This window comes from Aspergillus terreus, genomic scaffold, assembly GCF_000149615.1.
Source record: "Aspergillus terreus NIH2624 scaffold_10 genomic scaffold, whole genome shotgun sequence".
NCBI classification, from domain to species: Eukaryota; Fungi; Ascomycota; class Eurotiomycetes; order Eurotiales; family Aspergillaceae; genus Aspergillus; species Aspergillus terreus.
In genome coordinates this window covers 1,070,752-1,095,050 of record NT_165933.1, presented here as the reverse complement: position 1 = coordinate 1,095,050, position 24,299 = coordinate 1,070,752, and the positions used below count along the sequence as shown (strand labels likewise).

The window sequence follows — 24,299 nt, the reverse complement described above, 5'->3', positions numbered from 1 at the left end:
TTGGTATCGTCGGCTGCATTCAATTATTTTATAAAGTATAGATAATCAACACTGTTCAAGAATCCGTCGTAGATCCTCCCATCGTCTTGCGGATATGTCGACAATCTCTTTTAACTCGGGCGTATCGAGTGCCCATCCGCCATTCTTTTCCATTTTCGCGATAACAAGCTTACCCTTGCCATCCTGCTCCCTATCAACGACGACACACGCCCTCTCTTGACTCAGACCCTCCTCGTATCCATCCGGATCTGCGAGAATCCATCGCCGCTGGATACCTTGTTTCTTACTCTCCTCGATCTTCCGCTCTTCTTCCGCGTCAGGAATGATCACCGCTCTCCAACCAGCTGCCGCATCAGCCTCGAAAACGCAGAAAGAGCTCGCCACCGGCAGTCCGCGCAGCGAGAGCTTGCGAGCATCGGCGACAGCATCCGAGCACACCACAGTCTCGTTGTCCACATCCCACCACGCCCGCGGGAGTTTCGTATCCTTCAGCGCCGCCAAGACAGATGCCCACGCAGCATCGAACGGATTGCCCGCCAGGGAGATAATCATGACATCAATGTACAGCACCCAGAACGCCTTGATCTCTCTGTCCTTCTGCGTGGATTCCTCCTGCTGCGCATCCACGTCCATCTGCTCGCTCTCGTTGTGCCGCTCCAGGTCCTCCGGCCCCAGATTAGGTGGCTGGTACCAGATGCGCAGGTCCTCTGCCCGGACTAGCCGCGTGCTATGCAGCAAGGAGAGGATCTGGTGAGATAGGGACTGGGCTAGGGCGGACGGAGGAGCACCTGGAATGAAGCCTGGCGCGCACCCGGTACTCAGAGAAAGGTTGGGCACGAGGAGGTTGAGGTCTTGGATGTGCGCTGTGTCGTCGGCGTCCTCGTCGTCTGGGGAAGTTTCTGCCGGGGCGCGTGTCGGGTCGTCGAGCTTCCGCCGCTTGTTGTTCGCCGAAGCAGCGGATGAAAACTCGGAGCGTGATACGCTCCACGAAGCGATGTCTTCGGTGGGCAGGATCTCCGCCCGCACGCCGCAGACGGCTGTCGTATCACCGATCCGCACGACAGCGCTGCCATTGGTATGGGTCAGGGAGCCTGTGTTAGCGGAGGTCACCCGAAACTGCGACGGCGCGCGACCATTGGCTCGAATGGAAGGCTGGTTGCTTGCTGGTGGAGGGGAGAGGTGGGCGAGGAGATATGCGTGAGGTTGGAGGCGGGCGAACTGTGAGGGAGGGAGGGAGAGTGACGGAGGGGTTGATTGCGCAGCGGGGGTTGCTGCTGACGCCATGCTGAAATCTGGAAAATTCCTCGCAATGATCGTAGGTCGTGGACTGGAGTTTGAAGTTGGACGTGGGGAGTTTGGCTTTCGGACTTGTTGGAGAACTTATTTTTGCGCGGCAGAATACTTCTATAAAGGCGGTGAGACCTCCAATTCTCCTGCGACGACTGCTTTACTTCAGCTACTCTTTAGTCCTGTACCCAGGACGGAGAGCACTACACGTTGCTATTTTTACATTCATTGGATTTGAATGACATTTTTTGCCCCGGTTGATGGAAACTCTTTCTCATAATGGCGTACGCTCTGTCAACTCCGTCAACAGCATCCAACACACTGCACAACACAAGTATGCCACAGATCTATCAAAACCAATAATTAGCCGCTTTCTCAAACTGAGACAAGGAAAGATTGTCTCTTCCGTGAAGGATCATATGGGAGTCGGAGCCCCGAAGAAATACGTGGTAATACGAAGAGACATATATATCCATCCAAGCTATCAGGCTGTCACGGACACGCCCGTCGTGGTTCAACCATGGCACGGAAGAGATATCCAAATCAACTAGGATCTCTTTAGGTACCGATGACATACGATTGCATAACGCACTCGAAGGATCGTCGACTTGTCTATATTTGAATACGAGATGCCGTCGATCCTATTGGACCCGAGGCGGACCCTTCTTAACCTAACTCACGAAACTTGGGGGCAATACTTTGCACATTCGTGCATTACTGTTCTGCGATGGCGACAGTCATCCATAACCACGGCAGGAACCCCACAGGACTCGCGCTTTATCCGACTCTATGCCCCGATTAACTCCGGTAGCGCATTCACCTCGTCGATATGCGTGTCGTCTCGTGTTGATCAACATCGTTTAAAAGCTTCTCAGTGATTGATTGCCAGGTCCCAAACACACTCAGATGTGTTGATTGTAATTTCAAGTTGCCATTTTTGTCACTTCTACACGAATTGGTCCCATAGGGCCTATACAGAAACGGAGTGGATTGTTGTTCATCTCCCCGAGAAGGCAACCCCGATCATTTTGTGGGTTGTCGAAATGGCATTTTTGGATCTCGAGACTCGTATTCATCAACTGATAGTCCTTCTTGGCCGGAAGTGAACTGGTTCTGATCACCTGCAACGCGAGGACACTGCTCTCTTTGTGCAAGAAGGATCTCGTAGTCTTTCTATTTTTGATTATGTTTCCTTTGTCTGGTACAAGTCATTAGCACGTTCAAGATACATATACATCTTCTCGACCGCTTTCGTCTTTTCCTGGATATGGGGGATGATCTGAAGACTCGCTTCTAACTGGAACATATTCTACTCAGGGCAGAGATTTGGAATGGGCCCAGCGCAAGAACACCGAACGACGTTTCAATATCACCCAACCAACATGAGCTCGGCTTGTTCGACACCAAGCCCTCAGGAGGCCCTCATTGTTGATAGCCATGCTCAGCCCGTGCGGTTGTTCCGTAACCGCTACCATCATCGCCTTCAACGCAGCTGCTCACCTTCCACCAGACTACCACAAGCGAATGCGTCAACCAACGACAGTTCGAGGCCCAGTATCCGCTCCAACATCCCCTGGTCGGAGGAAGGCATGGGCTGCTGGAGTGATGCTGCCACGGCCAGCACGGTGCTGTCCTTACTCCACAAAGAGCCGTTAATGCCGCCGCCGCCGCCGACGCGCAGCTCAAGTTCAGAAAGCATTCAAACCGCTTCAAAACGAAACCGCTTGACGTGCACTGTCTGCTTCGGGCACCTGGACGACGGATGCTTTCCAGACTCGCCCATCGCAGCTGCCTGTGACCATTCGGGGATACCTGAGTCGCATATCTGTGTGGCATGCCTCCGACGGAGCCTGGGCGTCCAAGTCACGTCGTCAAGCACATGTGCAGTGACATGTCCTCTTTGCTGCGCGCAACTTTCCGACGAAGAAGTCCACCATTGGGCGAGTCCACAGACCTTTCGGGCTTACGATCGCATGCGCACCTGGCAGGTCCTGGAGGAAAATGCAGAGTTTGTCACATGTATCCGGCCGGACTGTGGATATGGACAGCTTCATGCGGATGGGCTGGAGGACCCGATTGTTGTATGTGGCTCATGTGGGACCCGGACATGCTTTATTCACCGGAACACTGCGTGGCATGAAGGCTTGACGTGCGCGGAGTATGAAGAAACGAGTCGAGCTAGAGTACCAGATGTCCCACGCAGGAGCGTGCGTCGCCGAGAGATACTAGAGGAAGCGCCGCGCGTGCCTGGACTAAGGCGCGGCTGGGTCAATACCACGCAGGAGGAGTACCTTAGCATGCAGATGATTGCAGAGATCGCCAAGCCTTGTCCATACTGCAATGCGGCCACGGAGAAGATAGGCGGCTGTAAGCAGATAACATGTATGTGATCTTGTTCATATGACATGAGACTGGAAGCTAACTGATGGACAGGTGGATTTTGTCGACAAGACTGGTGCTGGGACTGTGGGATACGATGGCGACGAGGGCATATGGATGATGACTGCTCCTTGGTGTCACCCATAGGACGCTGATTCATGAAACTGGAAAAGGGAGTCAGGTCAGCTTGGGATATTGGGTGGGAATGATTGAGACCATAGACCGATGGTCTTCACCGCTGTATATATTTATGGTGTTGTCTCCAATGAGATGACTTCCACCGCCAGATGGTGCAGTAGTCACAGGCTGATTCTGGCATTATATTATCCTCAACTCGCTGAATGATAGGAAACCCTGTAACTGTAGCTGGTAGATACAATAGGAAAACTTTCTTTTGCCCCTCAACGTGCCGCCTCTGCCAGCGAAATGGATATCCTTTCGGAACAATTGTTTACAGCGATCGAGGAGCGAGATGCCGCTCGAGTTGTGCAACTGTTGGATGATGGAGCGCCGATGAATTTCGAATTGTTCGCCAAAGCGACCCGAGAGAAACAGTATGAGAGCCTTCAGTCATTTTTGATCATGGCTGGGACATCAACACATGATCCAACATCGATAGCATGATCCCTTCTGCTCTCATGTACTACTCGTCTGCTTCCTTCATGATTCAGTCTGACAAATCCTAGCTACGCTCTCGACGACCTAGAAATGGCAACACGGTTCCTAAACCACGGCGCTGACCCGAATAAACGATGTCGGATGCGAGATGTGACTGTTCTGTCGTATGCGATCTTCGAGGCTTCTTTTGGAACACTTGAACTCCTCTTTGCGTATGGAGGATCGACTGAACATGGCCAGCTCCTGCACTACGCTTCTATGCGACGTGATTCGAACGGAGCGACTATCCTACAATACCTATACAGCAAGAATCCGCGTATCATGGATCGTGTAAATCACTTTCTTGATGAAGGCTATCCGGAATTCGCGACGAACTATCGATTCTGACTCTGTACTCCCTCCAGTATGCTGCGCAAGCTGGCTCCCTCGACTCTGTGAAGTTCTTGGTTGGGCATGGAGGCAACCCGTGGCGGTTGGATCTATATGGGCGCACGGCACTGAGTTATGCCGTCCACAACCGCCATGAGCCGGTACAAGACTACTTGAAAGACCTCAAAAATAAATTGATGTGACTGTGTGGACCGGGATCCGGATTGCAAAGGATACGTACCATATCCGACTTGTGTACAGAGAGATGGATGGTCAGACGCTGACAGCCACGAATCGCACGGACGGATTAACCGCCCGGAAAGAGACGCTGGGGGCCAATGGGGGCGCATAACGGGGCGTTGCAGGTGACGAGCGAGACGATCGCGCATTAGTGTCGGCGGTTTTTCTCTTCACACCGTGCTTGACCTGCAGTCAGCTCGAGTTAAGCAGTGTGACATCCAATCAACACCATGCGGTTGAAAGCTCTCTGCAGGCTTCCCCTCTTCCGCTCCGTTGAGGATGATCGCCTATCAAGGCCGTCTCACCCACGAGTCCAGGACGGATCGCCGTCTCTGGTCTACCTCGAGACTGTCCAAATTCACTCCAGTTTCGCCCCTCGCCTGTTTCGTTGAGGGCGATCCAGAAAGGGCTCGTCTGTTTCATCGTTCGAGTCGTCGCTCCAATGACCTTTCTTCCGTGATAGATACATCGTCTGTATTGTCGATCAGGAAGAAACTACAACTGGACGCTGTTGTATGGAGCTGGGACGGCCTGGACGGCTTCATTAGCCTGGTGTCGAGACAGCATACCCTCCGCGACACACACTCACCTCCATAACAGTGAGAAATGCCACCAAAATGGGACTCTATAGCTTCCCTCGCGAAGCGCATTGTCATTCCGATCACCGCCTCGACGACTCCCGCTGAGATCGCCGAGCATCAACGAGACCCATGGTCTCAGGCGGGCAAATATGGCCGGGGCTTTACCTATTTCGCCGTTGTGCTCCTCGCCGTCGTCACCATCGTTCGCTTCTATCATACCTGGGGAGACAAGATCAGGATCGCCTTATATAAAGAGAACCCCACGGTATCATCGCCGTACGCAAGCTCACCAGACGAATATGAACTCCCCAGCGCGGCCACCGACAGCTCCACCACCCAGTTTTTTCCAGCACCGGGCACCCTGACGGGGGACAGAAAACAGCAGTCCTCGGTCTCGACAATCGCCCCCTTCAATAATACCATTGCCTTTGTGCGGTGGTTGTTCTACCGGCCTCTTCCAGTTTTGCGAATTGGTCCAGTAAGCATCGTGCTGCCCTCTTTGGGTGCGTCCGCCGTGATCCTGGCCGCCCTGCTCTTCGTTATTCTCTATTCCTTCGTCCCGCAACCTCTCTACTACTCGTCCATTGCTATCGGATCTCCGCCCTTGGCCATTCGGGCCGGCATGATCGCCGTCGCAATGATCCCGTGGATTGTGGCGCTGAGTACACGCGCGAACTTCATCACAATGCTGACGGGTATCGGCCACGAGAGGCTCAATGTGCTCCATCGATGGGCCGGGTATCTCTGTCTCATCCTCAGCCTGATCCACATGGTTCCGTTCTATGTCACGCCCGTTTGGGAACATGGCGTCCTCATTTACTACCAGCAATACTTTCCCCGGAACATCTACATCTATGGCACAGGATTCGCAGCCCTGGCGCCGCTGATCTTCCTCTGTCTCCATTCGTTGCCCATTCTCCGGTCTCGCATGTACGAGCTCTTCCTGGCCGTGCATCAGCCCGTCGCGATCGTCTTCCTCGCCATGATCTTCTGGCACAGCAAGAACTTCCTATCATCCTGGAGTTACCTCTGGGCCACCCTCGCCATCTGGCTACTGTCATTTGCCATTCGCCTCTCCTACCTCAACTGGACCAACCCATTCCGGCTATCCTTCATGATCGGAGAAGAGTCGGCGATCACCTTCCTCCCGCAGAACGCCATCAAAGTCACCGTCGCAACACGCATGCGCTGGAAACCCGGCCAATACGTGTACCTGCGCATGCCCGGGATCTCCTGGTACCAACGGCACCCGTTCACCATCGCCTCCCTATGCAGCGATGACTTCCCATCTGAGTACGGCGAAAAATACCGCGATCTCGCCCTCGTCTTCCGCCCGTTCGGCGGCTTCACACGGAAAGTCTTCCTCAAAGCTCTCGAACACGGCCCCTACAAAACCTGGACGGCCTTCCTGGAAGGCCCCTACGGCGGCATGCGCCGCGAGATGGCCGCCTTCGACGACGTGGTCTTCTTCGCTGGCGGCAGCGGCATCACCGCCATCGCCAGCCAGCTCCTGTACCTGATCAAAAAGATGCGCGACGGCGCCGCGGTCACCAAGTCGGTGCGCGTGATCTGGGCCTTCCGGAACCCGGAATCCATCGAGTGGTTCAAAGAGGAGCTGCGCATCTGCCGCGACTACGCCCCGCCCAACACCGTGCACTGCCATTTCTTCCTCACCGGCCTCGGCCAGGACGACCCGACCCACCCCGGCCAAGCACAGTTCTCCCGCGACATCGTGCAGGAGAAGATCTACGACACGCTGCAGGGTATCGACAAGCGCAACTCGGCGTTCATCCGCGAGGAGGCTGCTGGCGACGCCGAGAGGGAGAAGGAGCTGCGCCGCGAGAATGAAGACGCCATCACCGCGCTACCGCAGGCGTACGTCGCGCCGCACTTCAACACCACCCGCCACTACACCGGGAGCTCGACGGACAGCGTCTCGACGTACGTCGGCAGCACAGGCAGCCAGCAGAGCCTCACGCAGGTGCCGTTCGACTTTGGGTTCTCGCAGTCGTCGCTGCACCAGTCTCCGGTGCAGCAGCCGCCCGCGACAATGAAAGTCGTCACGCGCTTCGCGTCGTTGCCGCTGCAGAAGCGGAACGGGTGGCGCATTGACTATGTCCGGCCGGATATTCCGCGCCTGCTGGATGACTTCTCGAAGGGGTTTGGTCGGAGAACGTGCGTTTTTGTGTGCGGGCCCCCTAGTATGCGAGTCGTGGTGTCGGACTCGGTGGCCCGGCTCCAGCAGCGGGTTCTGACTGACTCGTCCAAGGACGAGATATTCTTGCATGCGGAGAATTATAATATATGAGTAGTTTTGTATGAGTTTCTTTGATGTTTTGCGTTGGCGTCTGTTCTGCGATAGCGCGATACCCTGATCTCATGTATGACCTTACATAGTATAACTCGTTTCGTGTACACTTAATCTTCAACCGTACGTAGTGATGTATCAGTCTTTGGTATGAGATGTAAATATAAAGTTGTCTATCAAGTGACAGCCTTCTAGCCAACCATATGCCATGTATATACATCTAACGGATCAGCAGATAAGACGAGACGGAGCGGGTTGTACATCTCGATAGGGCGTGTAGGGTATCCTCAATGCATGGAAAAACATGGACAAATAAAATCGACGCAAAGTAACCAACGAAACGAGTGACAAGGGAGAAAGGCAAGTAGATCACGACCGCTGAGGCTCCTCATCAGCCTTGCGTTTCCTACTCGACCCATCCTCGACCTCCGGGAGCGGCGAGTCCGCAACGGGTTGGACCCCGTGCTCCTCCGGGTCGTCTCCATCCTCTGCTTCGACCTTTTCCCAATCGTCGTCATCTTCATCTTCGCGGCCCTGTGGCGACCGTTGGTTCTTCTCGGTGGTCTTGACGGCAGACTCTCCGCCCCACGGAAGCACCAGTTTCACGATCCGCGCACCGGACGGTTTCAGTCGCCGATAGTAGTTCTCCACAACGCCCTCTTCAACCTCAAACCCACGCGCAATATACCACTTCAAACCCTCCTCATTCGCCTCGTGGACATGCGCCGTGACAGTGCGGATGTTGTAGTGTTTCACGAGGTCGGAGAGCGGGTAGGGCGGCGCGCGGGCGCCGGCTGCCGACGGGTTCGAGGCAAACAGCAGCGCGTTGAGCAGGGAGGCGGCGATGCCGCACCCACGGTACGGGGAGAGAAGATGCAGCGTCTGGATGTAGAGGTTGGTCGGTTCTGGCTGGGACAGGTGCGCTGTCTCCGACTGCGGGAGGATTTCTGCGCCGGACGGCGGGAGACGCTCCAGCCTGCACCGGATGCCGCCGATCACCTTGTCGGTGCCAGCGGTAGACGCAGACGGCGTGGTGCCTGCTGCTGGGCCGGCCGCGACGGGATGGTCGTGGTAGATGGCAACGCGGGACAGCGACGCGATGACCGGGTCGGTGATGGTCGCTGTGTAGAAGGAGTTTGGATAGCGGATTGGGAGGAGCAAGCCGGTGATGCGCGTCAGGGACGGGATGTGCGCGGTGCTGACGGACTCGATGGTGACATGCGGATGCGGGGTTTGGTAGCCTGCCTCGACGGGGTGCGGGTAGGCCGGGGGTTGAAAGGAGGGGTCTTTGCTGGATGGAGGCTTGAACTTGGTGGAGATGTTGACTGACGAGGACTGGGACGGCGGAGGAACGACTAGAGGCTGTGGTGGTCGTGGCGGCCGGGCGTGTCTGGCGCCGGATACGGGTGATGAGGAGGGATGAGGAGGCGAGAGGGGCGGGGAAGTGGGCGACTTGTTCTGGTGAGCCTTTGCGAAGAATTGATACGCCATGACTGGGAGAGGAGACAAGAAATTCCAGTGCGTAGAGATCTCTCGAAGTCCCGGGATGAGGTGGTGAAGTAGTTACAAGCGGTGGTGGTGGTGATGGCCGCAAGCAGCGCAAGTTGGAAAACGCGGAGATGAAGATAAGATAAGATCGACCGGTCGGCCAACGCAGCAGAACAGACGCTGGAAACTCGCTCTCTCACTCTCTTCCTGTCTCCCTCAGACTCTTCCGCCAGTGTGTTCAACTCCACTGGCTTCTTTCTGGCCTGAATCTCTCGTCGAGTGTTTGTGGTCTGTGTCATTTTGCGCGCTCGTCCTATATAAATTTCGCAGCTGTGAGTCGTCCTTGCGAAAGCCCCTTGTGATCCGTTCAGTCCGCTGATGCTCCCTACCGTGGCGCCTCCGCCTCGGTCAAAAGATCACATTCATTAGACGTTGCCGACATATGGAGAAGACAATTTTCTGTGTTTCTCTTTGACTTCGAGTGTCGCATCGATTTATCCACGTTTTGCCGCTCCTTCGCATCGGCATCAACCGGACGGTCCTTTGGCCCGACTCTGCCGACTGCCATCCTCTTTCCAGTAACCGACATTTCCATTCAAGAGACTGTTGTACCCTCCGGCAAAACGAATATATGGAGTGAAGAACCGGGTAAAGGGATATCCTTTTTGCAGTACAGATTTTGGTATTTGGTATCGTCGGGATCTGCCGAGTTTTGAACATCTGGAGCATCCCCAGAAACACACGATCTTGGACTTTCAATCCTCAGTCTTGTTGTGGTACTCTCATAGCAAGGTCTGTTTGCTCCATTCGTTATTGTGATTGCTCTATTCCTCACTCCGGTCTCGAATCTATCGGTTTGCCTCAGCTCACGGTCTATGCGCACCTACAGAACCTCTACAGAATGGGCGAAGCGAACGGATCAGAAGAACGGGGAAGCTCGCTTCCCTCGGGGACCATTGCAAAGCTGGTAGGTCCATATGCGATGCAGGAGCCATCGCAAATCCAGACCCCTCCGCTAACGATGTCAGACCTGCGACATCCTCAACGATACGTTCTACAACATCATCCACGATATTGTCGCCAAAGTCCACCGGGACGAGAAGGTCGCGCGCATGCGCTCAGCCGTGGTGGCCGCACGACAAAAGGCCGAAGAAGAAGCCTCCCGGCGGCGTGAAGAGGCTGGTGGGAAACCGACAGGTCCAATCAACCCAGACTCAGAAGAACTCAAGGATCTCCGGGTGGAGACAGATGGTGCGGTCTTTGAGGATGGAAAAGTGTATCTGAAAGGGAATCCTCTTCACACCACCAAGGAGATCATTTGCCCTGATTGTCGACTACCGCGTCTTTTGTACCCGACAACGGGGGTCGGGGCGCGCCCACCTCCGGATCCGTATCGCGAGTACTGTCAGAAACAGCCGATGATCAGCAAACCAGGACACGACGTGCACGGGAATCCATTCGCTACAGATAAACTAAATCCGAAGAAGAAGAAACAAACGAACACGGCGAATACGCCAGCGTCCAGCCCCCCAACCACACCGGATGGCTCCTTCAAACAGGCAGCCCCGGAGAAGGTATCGTTTCCGACGGTCAAATGCCCCAACTGTCCCCGCTACTTCGTTGTGACGCGAGTTGCCCAACATCTGGACCGGTGTCTGGGACTCTCCGGCCGCCAAGTGAACCGCAACAAGACCCCAATGGAGAACGGGGCCAGCACGCCGACATCCGCGCCTTCGAAACGCCCGTTAGATGACGAAACACCGTCCGCGCTGCCCAAGAAAAAGAAGTTGGGAGCTCCCAAGAAACTCTCAGGCAAAAAACCACCGCCAGCACCCAGCAGCAAGTTGAAGAACGGCGTGACGCCGGACATGGCGGCCGCGGCAGATGCGGCTTCGGGAGATGGTGACATTAAAAGCGAGGCCAACGGTGACAATGCATAGCATGGGTCGCGGTATTTGCCTTCATCTGAAATACCCATTTACTATTGGTTTTCGTGCAGACATACAGGTGTGTTTGCTGGACGAGACGTTGGACATAGTCTCTTTCGTTGATTCCTGCTTGCTTCTTCTTCTTCTTCTTAACGATCTTGACGTAAATACACTCGGCATCAAAGGCGTCAACTGGACTTGCTCATCATGTCGAAAAGTCTGGGTACTCGGCATTCTTTTTCATTTTCTTACTTTTCTGATTCTGTTGGTTTATTTGCTTGACTGTCCAGGATAGATGTTAGGTGCATGTATAGTACATTAGTCTGGGCAGTAGCCAGACAAAGGATGAAGTATCGAAAGAGAGTTGCTATGCAAGACAGATCAATCTTTCTATCCATAGTAATGTTAGTGGCTGCATGTGTTGATGTCGTAGATGTCATCATGTGATTCGGACACCCAAACAGGAAAGATGCGTAGCTCCGTCCAACCACCATACGAACACTCACCATGTAATCCTGCACACCTCACTCGATTTCCATGCTCCCTCTTTACTCTCCCCCGATACCCATTTATCTGCAATGACCGACTCAGCTCTCCTCTCCTGGGGCCTCCCCCGTCTCGCCCAGCTGCTCCCCCTAGACGAAGACTCCCTCACGCAAATCCTCACCTACGCCGCGAGCCTCTCGACAGAAGACGGCGCCGAGCACCTCAAGAATCTCCTGGGCGACTCGCCCGCGGCCTTTGAATTCGTCTCCTCCTTCAGCTCACGACGCGAGCAGCAACGATCCTCCAACAATGCCTCGCCGCGCCCCGCACCACCCACCAGCTCGAAGAAAACCAAGAAGCCCAAGGCACCCCTCCACAGCACCGGACCGCCCCGTCGCCCCGAGAACTTTGGAGACGTATCAGGCGGCTACATGAAAGCAACTCAGGAGGAAGATTACATGCCTACATCGTCACGCACGAGACCGGCAGCGCACCTGGACGCCACGCCCTCATCCGCGTCCTCGCGCGCCCCCTCCCCCGCACCCCAGAAATCACCGCCCTCCGCCGCCGGCCCCGTCCTCTCCGACCTTCTCCCGAACGTCAAGTCCAAAGCAGCGCGGGCTGGTTCCTCGCGGACCACGACCGGGACCGCCACGCCCAAGTCCTCCGGCGCCACGCTCACAACAACCAACATCTCCGACCTTACAGCGGCGATCGCCGCGCTGGAAGTCTCCACGAACCCGACGCTACGTGGCGACAAGACGACCAAATGCAACTGCTACGGCTCCCTGCACCCGGTGTTTGCGCCGGCACCGAACTGCCTCCATTGCGGGAAGATCATCTGCGCGCTGGAGGGGCTGCAGCCGTGCTCGTTCTGCGGGGCGGCGTTGCTCTCCGCCGAGGAGATCCAGAGCATGATTCGTGAGCTGCGCGCGGAGCGCGGGCAGGAGAAGATGCGCGCGCACAACGAGAGCGTGCAGCGCGAGCGCGACGGCGGGCCGGGCGGTGCGGGACCCGGCGCGAGTAAGCTGGATGCGGCGCGGGCGCACCGCGACAAGCTGCTGCAGTACCAGGCGCAGAACGCGCGGCGCACGCGCGTGGTGGACGAGGCGGCGGACTTTGAGACGCCGAACGTGGCATCGACGCTGTGGATGAGTCCGGCGCAGCGGGCGTTAGCGCTCAAGAAGCAGCAGCGGATCATGCGCGAGATGGAGGAGAAGGCGCGTCCGGAGTGGGAGAAGAAGACGACCGTCATGAGTCTAGATATCAAGGGCGGCCGCGTGACCCGCGTGTACCAGTCTGCAGGGACGGCCGACTCGAGCGCCGCGGCGGCAGAGGCTGGCGCGGAGACTGCCGAGCCCGAGGCAGAGGAGGACCTGAGTTATGATCCGGCTCGGAAGGCCGGCGGCGAGGCGTTCAGTCGCAACCCGCTTCTTGCGGCGGGTGGGCTCATGCGTCCGGTGTGGAAGGGCGCGGATGGGAAACCGATCGAAAGCAGCGCGCGCAGAGAGCGGAAGCAAGCATGGCGACGGGTGCAGGATGACAACGACGACAATGAGCAGTGGATTCTTGATGGCGGCTTGTACGGCTATTCCTAGGGGAATTATCCGCGCTCATCGTCTGAGGCATTGCCTACTTGAGTCTAAGTGCGGATTGTCCGCCTCCCACTCCAATTCCCGCTCGATTATATGGGCCTATCGGAGGCTTGATGGACGCTCGCGGGGTATAACGCCTGTGGGATGTGGCCCCCGGTCTCCGTTGATAAGACGCTACGCAATGGCCAGTATAATGTCAGTGAGACCGGCTACAAACGGGGTGGATACAGCGCTAGAGACAAACTGTTAGAGACAGTCTAACTATGTGGACAGTCTCCGATAGCAGAAACCGTGAGCTCAACAAAGGGACACACCCGCATATGAAGGGTTGACAGTGTCCATCGATAGGAATGAAAACCTACATTATGAGCATAACTAATCCCTGTCTTCCGTAAGGTTCCTACAACCAACACAATCGCCCAATGGTAAGAAGAACGTTCCAGATTATGGAGTCAGCATGCGAAGGAGCAGATGATACACCCCCTCCTAGCTGATGATGACATTACCCATCCCATGGCCGCATGTATTCCATAAACGACCACCGTGTCTAGCCGAGCAGGAGAGAAAATATATAAGCCGTCCGGGTGAGACAGAATTCGACTGCGAAACCATCGACGCAACGGTCTGGACTGTATCCCATTTACGCGCGATTCTAAATCCGGCCATCCCAAGTAGTCTTGCTGAGGCTTGTGGAAGCACGGTTGCCGTCGGCTACTCTCGGAGCATCCCCAACGTCGGCGTCATTTCGCAGTCATTAATTGGAGACGGAAACCATGATTGTCCAAGAGATCTGGGGGTGCATTTCGCTGCCCCGGCTGCTTCTGGGGGTGAGCGTTTTGCTAGGCATTTTAGTGAGTCTCTCCAGTTGCTTTCTTTCGTCGAGGAGCGGTCGATTCTCCACCCAATGGGTCCCCCATTGCTGACCGTTTGATAGACGAGTGGGTATGTCATCTACAACCGGTTCTTCCACCCGCTGCGCCGGATCAAAGGCCCCGTCCTGGCGTCCGTCACGCCCTGGGTGCAACTATACCACGGCCTGAAAGGCGACCGCCACCTGTGGCTTCATCGCCTGCACCAGGAGTACGGGACGCACGTGCGCGTGGCGCCCAATTTCGTCTCCGTCAACACGGCGCAGGGTCTACACGACATCTACGGGCACGGAAAGCGGCTGAAGAAGGCCAATTTCTACAATGCCTTCCCGGCCATCAAGGGCGTGTACAACACGCACAACGTGATCGATAAGACGGTGCACGGGCGCAAGCGCCGCGTGCTGAGCCAGGCGTTCTCCGACCAGGCGCTCAAGAGCATGGAGGACGTCATCCTGCTGCATGTGCGCCAGCTGTGTGCGGCGCTGGCGGGCCCGCAGGCCGACGGCCACCATGCCGAGGAGCAAAAGGGCACCGTGCAGAACATCGGCGACTGGTTCAGCTACCTCACTTATGACGTTATGGGCGAGCTGTGCTTTGGCAAGAGCTTCGACATGCTTGTTTCCAGCGGCCGGCGGAAGATGATCGAGCTGGTCGATCGCGCGGCGAACCGGCATTATGTGGTGAGTTCTGCCAGTCTCCTCCCGACTCCTGTCCTCTTACTGACGCGAACAGTGTGGCCTGTGGATGCCTCTGGATAGCTGGCACCTGGACCAGATCTTCATCCACCGGCTGACGAACGACCGGTGGAACTTCATCATGAAGTCGCGGGTGGAGGCCAACGAGCGGGCCAAGGAGCGCGCGCAAGCGGGCCACGACTCCAAGAAGGACTTCTTCTACTATCTGCTCAACGCCAAAGACCCCGAGACAGGCAAGGGCCTGACGACACCCGAGCTCTGGGGCGAGGCCAACGTGCTCATGATCGCGGGCAGCGACACGACCTCGACGACCCTGGCGGCGACCATCTTCTACCTGGTGCGCAATCCGGCGGCGCTGGCCAAGCTGAAGAAAGAGGTCCGCGAGGCCTTCAGCACGGTCGAGGACATCGTCAGCGGCGCCAAGCTAAACGAGCTGTTGTATCTGAAGGCGTGCCTGGACGAGGCGCTGCGGCTGGCGCCCGCCGTGCCGGGCGCGCCGCCGCGCGAGGTCATGGAGGGCGGCGCCGTCGTGGACGGGGTGTTCCTCCCCGCGGGCACGGACTGCGGGACCCCCACGCTCTCCATCCACCGCCAGCCGCAGTACTACCGCGAGCCGGGGGCGTATCTGCCCGAGCGGTGGATCGAGGGCGCGACGTGTCGGGCCCCGACGGGCGACGAGTGGCAGACCACGAAAGAGGACGTTGAGACGGCGCGTCGCGCGTTCTGCCCGTTCAGTATCGGGCCGCGCGGGTGCATTGGGAAAAGTATGGCGTTTATGGAGATGCGCCTAACGATTGCGCGGCTGATGTTCCTATACGACCTGGAAAAGGCCGATGGCACCGGCGAAGACGAAGAGGGCCATCTGGCGTTGGTGGACCATTTCACCAGCGCCAAGCAGGGACCGAACGTGATTGTCCGCCGGAGAGCTGAGTAGTCCGTAGGACTAGGTAGTGGTAGTTATGTATGTTATGGACTGATGACACTCGCACAAGTACCTTGATGAAGATAAAGAGTAAGGAGAAGTGTAGGTAAAGTCGAAGAAGCTGCCCAATTAAGCGGCGCAGAGGACACGTGCCGGACACGTGCAGGCATAGGCATCCTTTGACGATCAACATGACAACTAATCATTCTACGAACTTACTGCGCCCTCACAACAAGATAGACTCGTTCATCCTTTCAATTCACCCCTAGAGACTGTCCTCAGACATGCCCGTCCCTCGCTAGTAAGCGCCGAACTTCGGGTGATGTGATGCAGCAGCACACCTACAATGCCGCCCTCCCCCTTGACCGTGACGCTCATCCAATCGACCATCCTCAACGCCCTCTCCAACATCATCGCCCAAGTCATAGACCGCCATAAAGAAAACGTACGTAGACAGCCTGTCCCAGACGGAGTCACTCACTGAGTCCCTGGTACCTAGATGTACCAAGATAAACACTACTAACCCTCCAAAAGAAACCCTTCACCCTAAACACAATCGCTCTAATCCAATTCGTCGCCTACGCCATCATCATCGTCCCCATCAACTTCTCCTGGCAGAGATACGTCGAAGCCACCTTCCCCGGATTTCCGTCCTGGCGCAACCCCGATCCTAGCAGTAGTGCCAGCGGCAGTACCAGCGGCAATGTCGCGCTCGTCGCGCCCTCCACGCCAGATGATCTTCTCCCGCGAAAGGAGAAGCCCTCGCGGCCGAGACCGCGTTCCGGCATGTGGAATTTCGGGATGAAGTTTCTCCTCGATCAGACCGTGGGCTCGGTCATGAATATCGTCTTGTTTATTGTTCTGATTAATCTTCTAAAGGGGATGAGCTGGGCGACTGTCTATCGGCTTACTTGTGAGGTGCGTATCACTGATTATCTAGGTAGTCTCTGTGCACTGCTGACTGACGTAGGACTTTGGTCCGATTATGATCGCACGGCTCAAGTATCGGCCGCTTGTATCCGTCCTAATGTACACGGTCGTGCCGGTCGATCGACGAGTGGTGTTTGGGAGCGCCTGCGGCGTCGTATGGGGCGTCTACCTCAGCCTCTATGCGGCTGTTTGATTGCGATTATCAGGGTTTGAATGTGTAATATTAAATAGATATTTGCTCCAAAGCACTAATCTTGGGATTTGAGTAAATTGTACATCAGCAAAGATATCCACCTCTCTCAATGCCACACCGATGAAGCCGCCGCCGTAGCATCCGTACAAGGCAAATTAGCATATTATTATCCTTTTCTCCAGTATCAATCACGGTGATAGAGACGGAAATACGGCTACACTGCGTGTGCGTCGATCTTCTTCCCCTTCACAGAAACCCACTTGACAAGACAGGCTCCGACGAACGAAAGCACAGCCGTAGCCACACAGACATAGAATGCCTCGGTGATGGCCCGGCTGTACGCCTGGAGAACCGCCGGAAGTTGCTCGACTGGGACAACGTTCCGGAGCTCCGTCGCCCCTGCACCGATAACTTGAGGTGCATTCACCGACGGAACATCATGCATCAAGTTTTTAAGGAGCTGATTCGTGAAAATGTTCTGGCCGACGGAGCAAAAGATCGCACCCCCGAGAGTCTGCGCAAACATCATCAAGGCTGTCGCGGTAGGTATATCGGGAAACGGGAGGGAAGCCTGCACGGCCATCAGGGGTTGTTGCATGCCGAATCCCGCGCCCATGCCTGCGAGCGCCTGATACCCAATCCAGGCCGGGTGGCCGGAGTCGACTTTCAGTGTGGTAAGGAGTCCGGAGCCGACCGCAAGCAGAATGGGAGACAACACCAAGAACGGCCCATAATGGCCAAAGACAGTGACCAGGATACCGCTGAGAATGGCGCAGATGACCATTCCCAGAATCATTGGAAGACTCATGATGCCCGACTTGGTCGCCGATACTCCCTTGATAGCCTGGAACCAAATAGGCATCTGCCACGCATGGAATTAGCAAGCTGGGGACGGCAGTGGTTTCAGCCTTACTTACATAGTAGACCGTGACAAAGAACGCGGCAGCCATGAAGGTCTGGAAAAAAGCGCCCGCCCAGGCGTTACGGTGCTTGATCACACGCGGAGGTACCGTAGCTTTTTCTTGCCGCCAGATCTGTATCAAAACGAATCCAATGATCAGGACACCAAAAAGTACAAACAGGGCGATAATCCGGGCGTTGCTCCAGGCATACTTCGTGCCTCCCCATTGCAGCGCGAGCAGTATGCAGATGATTGCAGGAACGAAGACAGCTGTTCCAGGGAGGTCCAGCTGACCCAACTGATCCTTGAAGCCCGACTTATCTTTGACGGACTTGGGGGCTTTAAAGAACAGCACGATGAATGCGCACGTCACTGCACCGACGGGTAAGTTGATATAGAAACACCATCTCCAGGTGACATGATCTGTGAAAGCGCCTCCCATCAATGGGCCAGCCACGCTGGCTACGCCGAACATGGAGCTGAGCATTCCGGTATAAATCGGCCGTCGCTCCAGAGGGATTGATTGTGCGATGATGATAATACCTCCGGAGAAGAGACCTCCCGAGCCGATGCCGGCTATAGCGCGTCCGATAATGAGGGCGACAGAAGTGGGAGCCACGCCGCAGATCAGGGATCCGAGTTCGAATATGAAGAGAGCGCTCAAGTAGACCCATTTGGTGGAGTAGAAGGTGTAGAGTTTTCCGAAGCCCAAGGTCACCGCACACGTTGTCAGGAGGTAAGAGCTGGCATACCAACCCACGTCTTCTAGAGATTTGAACTGGTCGGTGATTCGAGGGATTGCCGTCGCCAGAATAGTATTATCCTACAACGCTGTACCGTCAATATGGCGACTGGTGTCCTGCGGTTTTAGACAAGGCTGGTTCGGAGTACTTACCAATGCCAAACAAAAGGTGGAGAGACTCAACCCGGTGACGATAAAGCCCAGTTTCCAGGAACTCAAATACTGCGTTTCTGGCGGCTCCTCACCTTTGTTCGATTTGATGCCTTGTTGAGAGCCAGAAGCGGCAGTGGACTGGTGCGCAGACGTTGAAGGCTTTTCGCTGGCCATTCCCGTAGACATATCGGATCCGACAGCCTCGTGTTTGACAGAAGTTTCGCGAGTTGCGGTTGTCTGAGAGGCTTCGAGCTCAACAGGCCCTTCCCTGTCCGGGGAAGGTGTCATAGTGACGGGTATTAGGGGAAATAGTGAGCGACGGCCTACCAACCCTCTGGCAACAGCAGGAGAGGATGGCTAGATGAAGAAGAGGATGAAACCAGCCGGCGAGTGGCGCGAAACCGCAGTCTATCGAGGATTGTGAGAGGAGGGGAGCCAGAAAAGAAGAGAGAAAAAAAAAAAAAAATAAAGAGGGAACATTAGAGATCCGACGGCCGCGTGAAGAACACAGCGTCTACAATAATAATAGGGTATGGCAGACAAGGTACTGCCTGCTGTCCTACCATGGCTGGCATGGACGCGCATAGATTGGAGAATCTCTCCGAGCATGACTACCATCCGCCATCTTTGTCCCACCTTAGGTATCATCGGTGATGAGCGATGGTGGCAAAATAGGATGGCATTGTCTACACTACGCAACATGCGAGAGGATGAAGGTATTGTGAGGATAGAGTGCGTCTCTGTATACATTCGATATAGCTTCTCATCTTCTCTGCCCACCCTTCTACGAGGACCTACGAACAGCCACATAGAGAGACAGGTCAGAAACAAACAAACACACCCCTTTTCATCATCTCACAGAGAACGACAGCTTTATACATCGGAGTCTGCCTCTACCCGGTCGAGACGACGGTCACGGTCACCTCTGCCTCGGATCGACCACTATCCGAGACCGTGCAGCCGTGATCAATCAATGCAACGGTCCCGGTCTCCGAAAGAAATCATTCCGAATGGCCCAACAATCTCCCAATCTGGTGTGTCTCCCCAGCAGGGTTGGTGCAGCGATCATCCTTTGTCTGGACAGACTATAAGTCTGGCGCCACTGCCCCACTAGCCCTAGCCCTATTCCAAATGGCAAACAAAGACCGCCAGGAGACTGACTACTAGTGCTCCGTAGTACCTAGGTAGTATTTGACCCTTAACCAAACCCAGTGTATTTCCTAGCCCTACCCTGATACAGATGCTCCACAAGGTAAATGCACACAATGCAAACGCCATTCCAGATAAACCATTGATATGGTACACTCCCCGTCCATCGCCAACATCAAACCCCATCGTGCGATTGCAGATTCGGACCTGGCCCCTGTCTCACTCATGGGGAAAACTAGAATGAAGCAAAGGAAGACATCGTCATCTTTCTAGATGGTCTCGGTTCATTGGATCACTCATCAAAATGAGACTTAATTGGACACAGATGGAGGGTTAGAAAGGAAAAGAAAACGTAAAGGGGAAGAAAAAAAAGATTCGTGTCAGCGTGCCAGCAACTGCCCAGGCTATTGGGATTTGGTCCTGGCCTTTTCCCTGCTCGCCACGAGGGCAATCAGAGCAGCTCCCACCCCACTGCCGTCTTTGGAGATGCCAATGCGCACCTTCTTGTCGCCAGCAGTGCCTACCTCCGGCACCTGGCGAAGAGCCTCGCGCATGTAACCCTCAAAGTTGGGGTAGAACTCGACCAGACTGCCGTCCACACCGATGTCTACCAGATCGTCGCTCTGCAGCTTGCCCGTCGAAATGAGAGTGGCGGCCAGCGGGACGGCACTCAGGCGCGCCGCACGCTTTCCGATGGCATGCACGACTGTTTGGATCGCCTTGCAGTCGCGGTCACTGGGGTTTTCGATCTTGAAGTGGTCCTTGAGCGCCGTCTTGGTCTGCTCCAGGGTCGAGCTCTTGTCGGCCTCGGCCAGACTCAGGAAGCTGGTATCGACGCCCCATTGGCGGAAGAGGTTGGAGTTCTCCGGCACCACGACATCCGAGGCGGAGGACTTCAAGAAATCCAGCGACTCATTCTGGTACATGTGGAGAATGACACGGCGCAGAATCTCGCCCAAGAACATGCCCGAGACGCGCTTCTCGAACATCTGCACGCCGGGGTTGTTGCTCTCGGCGTCCAATTGCTGATCGTAGAGTGTGTTCGGCAGGACGCTCAGGTGGTTATCGAAGCTGCCCCACTCAGCGTTGATGATCATCTCCCCTGTGGACTTATCATAGTCGGAGTGCTCGATCGTCGCCATTTTCGTGATCTTGTCCAGCTTCTCCAGGTAGGCGCCGTTGGTGCCAGTTCCGAAGATGGCGCCCAGGAACGTGCCCGTCTCACCGGGCGACGTATAGGAGCGAGCCATCAGGGTACCAACCGTGTCATTGACAAGCGCGGCGACGCGCACCGGCAGGCCCAGGTCGTCAATGGCATTCTGCAGGAGCGCGCACACATCGTGGCCGACGGCGTCGGGGATGTTGAAACCCTTCGTCCAGCGAATGAGGGTGCCCTTGTTGATGCCCATCTGACGGACGGGGAAACTGAAGGTGAAGCCCAGGTCGAACAGCTCCTGTTCGACGTCGCCTTGCAGTCGGCGGCGCTCATGCGCCTCAAAGTGTTCGTTGTGGTGGATGCGCAGGAACGATTCGATCTGCCGCGCCAGAAAGTGGAAGAGATCCTTGGAGGAGCCAGAGGCCATCAACTCGCGCGGGATCATCATCTTCGACTGGGTGAGGGAGAAGGTGGTGTCCCCATGGAGATCAATTGAGCACACGCGGAAGTTGGTGCCGCCAAGATCCACGGCCAGGTAGAGGCCCTGCGGGAGGCATCGTCAGCATTATGGCGCGCGGCGCGACAGTGACCATGGGGACGGGATTGCGGTACCTTTTCTGTGCCATTGGGGACGGAGGTGACGTAGGTTGGGATCTGGCTGAGAGTGGCGCCCTCCTTGCTCAGTCCCTCCTCCATTTCCCGGATGTACTCCTTCACCCCGCGCTGGACCTCCTCGGCGGGGTAATCGAATTCGCGGGCAATGCGCGCGGCCTCGTCCAACACCGGGGACGACATGGTGAGAGAGAGATCGGAACGGAAGATTGAGGGGAGAAGAAGAAGAAGAAGAGGGAGGAGGCAGAGGAAGCAAAAGGAGAGAGAGGAAGTCGAGGAGGAAGATAAGAGCCCGAGCGATGAGGCGGGGTGATTTTGGGAAGCCAGTGGAAGAAATTCGACACGGAGGGGGTCACGGAACCAGACAGGATTAGGAAAGATGAGAAAGAGGCAGAAGTGGGTGGGAGGGGGGTGGATGATTAAGTAAAATTAAGACCAGAGAGAAGCAGAAGGGTGGAAATGAATGGGCGGATGGATGGATACAGAGAGAAACAGAGAAAGTAGTAGGTAATTATTCTACGCCTGCTTCGTCTTCTACTTCCTGTCGATGAGGTCAGTCCGTCGTCCCACCACGCCAAGCGGGAACGGCCGGGTTAGCCGTTTTCTAGTCTTCCTTCGTTTTCTGCGCGGTCTTCTACAATTGTCTTCTTTACTGGTGACTTCTCTTCCTTTGTCCATTGTGTTCTGTTCACTTTGTACTCCGTACGGTACTAAAGGCATCCCGATCTCAGCGCACGAACGGGGTAGGTCGGCAGCCTGATCCAAAAATCCACTCGGTCCCTTCCATGACGCCATGAAACCGTGTGGGGATCACGCCGGTGAGAAACATGTGGTTAGGAGCGACAGGGCACGGAGGTTACAGACGGGAATCCCTCTGGGCGGTGCGAAACTGCCAATCATGCTCCCAACACGAGATGCTCTTGGGTGACATGGGTGGCTGACGTGCATGGAGACGGAGCAGAATGGTGTGGTTTTAGTTCTTGACCGTGGATAGTTAGATCTGCTTGTACTAGTTGAGCGATGATTATTGGCGTAGGATGCCTGGTAGATGTAACCAGATAAGACTAGATCTTGAGATTTGGGCAATTTTACTGGGACAATAAGGTGCCTAGGTAGTAGTACTATCAACTGGGATTATGGTGATACACCTGTCTGCAGGTCTGCATTCAAAGAAATCTCGGGACTGCCGCTAAGCAACACTCACGCCCGTTCCAACCACAATCCTATTAGGTGTGTTGAAACCAGGCCGAGACAAACAGAGACAGAGAAAGAAAGAAACCAAGACCCCCCAACATCCCCATAATAACAATCAACAGACCCTCTAGAAGCAACGTAGAAGAATAGAAGCCCATGCACGTTCACGTTGTGCAGACATGACTAAGCAATGTAACACGTGACCCCGGCGGAAATCGGCAGAATGAACGGTGATATGCGAACTCCTCGAACAACGCAAGAACCGCTGTGGTCCCGACTTCTCGACGACGTCAAACCGGATCCCGCCTGCGATTTCCAACTCAATCCGGTCCTACACTGAGGGAACACCCACGACGCGCTTTTCCCCATCCTCTCGCACACTCCCACACACAGCATGGGCGCCGGCAGCTCCAAGCCCGAAGCTTCGGCGGGCTCCAAACATGTTTTCTCGGGGTACGTATTGCCCTGCCCGGACAATTTATTGGAGGGTTACTGTCTTGCACAATTGAATCTGTCTACAATGACGGATGCACCGTATTGAGCGGCATCGTGCTCAGTGGCACGCCGTGCAGTGCGGCCTCTGCCGGATGTCTCCCGAAGGGACGACAGAGGGAAACAGACTGGACCGTGCAACAGCAAGAAGAACACAACTGACCCAATCGACCAGTGGCTCGCCCGTGCAGTTCTCCGCCAACCTGGTAGACTCCCTCCAGTCGAACACTGAGGTACGCACATTCCACCCAACACCAACCCACCGGGACCGGGAAGAACTAACAGGCCCCTCCAGACCGACTCCTCGCGCGCCAAATCCCTCGAACTGCAAATCCAGGCCCGCGTGTCCCAAGAGCTCGAGCGTCTGCGCGAACGCGAGCAGCAGACCCTCGCCGAGATCGAGAAGCGGCTGGCGGAGGTACGCGACAGCGCTACAACCCAGACGTATGCCGCCCCGACATCGCCCGCCAGCTATCCGGCCGGATCGCTGGATTTGGATGCGCCGCGCATCCCGTTCGCCGGCCGCGAATACACGCCCGCGCCGCCGGCGCAGACGCAGCCCGTCAACCGCAACCTGAGCCGCGAGACGGTCAACGCGGAGATCGAGGAGCTGCGCGCGAAGCTGGAGGGACGGAAGAAGCTGGTCGAGCTGGATGAGGGCGTCGCCAAAGCCAAGGCGGATGTCGTCAGCTGTCTCCGGTTGAATGACCGGCGGCCTCTGGACTGCTGGAAGGAGGTTGAGGGATTCAAGCGGGAGGTTGCTAGACTTGAGGAGGCGTTTGTGGATCGCATCGTTGGTTAGAGGGGTTGAGTTGTGGTGGTGATGGACGGGGAAAAGCAAGAAGGCTTGCTCGACAATACCTAGATTTGCATGCCTCGTGTTATGTTGTGTACATGTATAGCTAGCTAACCCATTTTACCGGTTCAACTTTTGTTGTCTCGCATGATAATGCAGTTCGTTTTTCTCTAGTTCTACAAGACACTGGGTATCATCTAATCATAAACGTTTCAA

General features: G+C 55.7%; 12 protein-coding genes across 12 annotated transcripts; 8 read left to right on the top strand and 4 right to left on the bottom strand.

Moving 5' to 3' along the window:
- Window positions 1–45: 45 nt before the first annotated feature.
- Window positions 46–1,284, bottom strand: ATEG_07235 (3' exoribonuclease family protein; the record flags this gene model as incomplete). The annotated part of the gene is made up of 1 exon (XM_001209921.1): window positions 46–1,284. The coding sequence occupies one exon, from the start codon at window positions 1,282–1,284 to the stop codon at window positions 46–48; it is 1,239 nt and encodes a 412-aa protein (XP_001209921.1).
- A 1,385-nt stretch (window positions 1,285–2,669) lies between these two features.
- On the top strand, window positions 2,670–3,821 carry ATEG_07234 (BRcat and Rcat domain-containing protein; the record flags this gene model as incomplete). Its single annotated transcript, XM_001209920.1, has 2 exons — window positions 2,670–3,669; window positions 3,721–3,821. 2 exons carry the CDS (start codon window positions 2,670–2,672, stop codon window positions 3,819–3,821), a joined length of 1,101 nt encoding a protein of 366 aa, XP_001209920.1.
- Window positions 3,822–4,092: 271 nt separating this feature from the next.
- On the top strand, window positions 4,093–4,671 carry ATEG_07233 (uncharacterized protein; the record flags this gene model as incomplete). Its single annotated transcript, XM_001209919.1, has 2 exons — window positions 4,093–4,220; window positions 4,338–4,671. 2 exons carry the CDS (start codon window positions 4,093–4,095, stop codon window positions 4,669–4,671), a joined length of 462 nt encoding a protein of 153 aa, XP_001209919.1.
- An 828-nt stretch (window positions 4,672–5,499) lies between these two features.
- On the top strand, window positions 5,500–7,528 carry ATEG_07232 (putative metalloreductase transmembrane component; the record flags this gene model as incomplete). Its single annotated transcript, XM_001209918.1, has 2 exons — window positions 5,500–7,415; window positions 7,456–7,528. The coding sequence occupies 2 exons, from the start codon at window positions 5,500–5,502 to the stop codon at window positions 7,526–7,528; spliced, it is 1,989 nt and encodes a 662-aa protein (XP_001209918.1).
- A 623-nt stretch (window positions 7,529–8,151) lies between these two features.
- Window positions 8,152–9,273, bottom strand: ATEG_07231 (GNAT family N-acetyltransferase; the record flags this gene model as incomplete). The annotated part of the gene is made up of 1 exon (XM_001209917.1): window positions 8,152–9,273. One exon carries the CDS (start codon window positions 9,271–9,273, stop codon window positions 8,152–8,154), a length of 1,122 nt encoding a protein of 373 aa, XP_001209917.1.
- Window positions 9,274–10,171: 898 nt separating this feature from the next.
- ATEG_07230 (SGF11 family protein) lies at window positions 10,172–11,210 on the top strand (the record flags this gene model as incomplete). Its single annotated transcript, XM_001209916.1, has 2 exons — window positions 10,172–10,237; window positions 10,299–11,210. The coding sequence occupies 2 exons, from the start codon at window positions 10,172–10,174 to the stop codon at window positions 11,208–11,210; spliced, it is 978 nt and encodes a 325-aa protein (XP_001209916.1).
- A 566-nt stretch (window positions 11,211–11,776) lies between these two features.
- Window positions 11,777–13,282, top strand: ATEG_07229 (C2HC5-type zinc finger protein; the record flags this gene model as incomplete). Its single annotated transcript, XM_001209915.1, has 1 exon — window positions 11,777–13,282. The coding sequence occupies one exon, from the start codon at window positions 11,777–11,779 to the stop codon at window positions 13,280–13,282; it is 1,506 nt and encodes a 501-aa protein (XP_001209915.1).
- Window positions 13,283–14,052: 770 nt separating this feature from the next.
- Window positions 14,053–15,777, top strand: ATEG_07228 (cytochrome P450; the record flags this gene model as incomplete). Its single annotated transcript, XM_001209914.1, has 3 exons — window positions 14,053–14,130; window positions 14,214–14,828; window positions 14,881–15,777. The coding sequence occupies 3 exons, from the start codon at window positions 14,053–14,055 to the stop codon at window positions 15,775–15,777; spliced, it is 1,590 nt and encodes a 529-aa protein (XP_001209914.1).
- Window positions 15,778–16,111: 334 nt separating this feature from the next.
- ATEG_07227 (uncharacterized protein) lies at window positions 16,112–16,888 on the top strand (the record flags this gene model as incomplete). Its single annotated transcript, XM_001209913.1, has 3 exons — window positions 16,112–16,210; window positions 16,300–16,683; window positions 16,736–16,888. The coding sequence occupies 3 exons, from the start codon at window positions 16,112–16,114 to the stop codon at window positions 16,886–16,888; spliced, it is 636 nt and encodes a 211-aa protein (XP_001209913.1).
- A 214-nt stretch (window positions 16,889–17,102) lies between these two features.
- On the bottom strand, window positions 17,103–18,972 carry ATEG_07226 (MDR family MFS transporter; the record flags this gene model as incomplete). The annotated part of the gene is made up of 3 exons (XM_001209912.1): window positions 17,103–17,732; window positions 17,806–18,612; window positions 18,685–18,972. 3 exons carry the CDS (start codon window positions 18,970–18,972, stop codon window positions 17,103–17,105), a joined length of 1,725 nt encoding a protein of 574 aa, XP_001209912.1.
- Window positions 18,973–20,237: 1,265 nt separating this feature from the next.
- Window positions 20,238–21,784, bottom strand: glkA (glucokinase glkA; the record flags this gene model as incomplete). Its single annotated transcript, XM_001209911.1, has 2 exons — window positions 20,238–21,533; window positions 21,602–21,784. The coding sequence occupies 2 exons, from the start codon at window positions 21,782–21,784 to the stop codon at window positions 20,238–20,240; spliced, it is 1,479 nt and encodes a 492-aa protein (XP_001209911.1).
- A 1,451-nt stretch (window positions 21,785–23,235) lies between these two features.
- ATEG_07224 (Mic19 family protein) lies at window positions 23,236–24,089 on the top strand (the record flags this gene model as incomplete). The annotated part of the gene is made up of 3 exons (XM_001209910.1): window positions 23,236–23,248; window positions 23,432–23,520; window positions 23,583–24,089. The coding sequence occupies 3 exons, from the start codon at window positions 23,236–23,238 to the stop codon at window positions 24,087–24,089; spliced, it is 609 nt and encodes a 202-aa protein (XP_001209910.1).
- Between the last annotated feature and the right edge of the window lie 210 nt (window positions 24,090–24,299).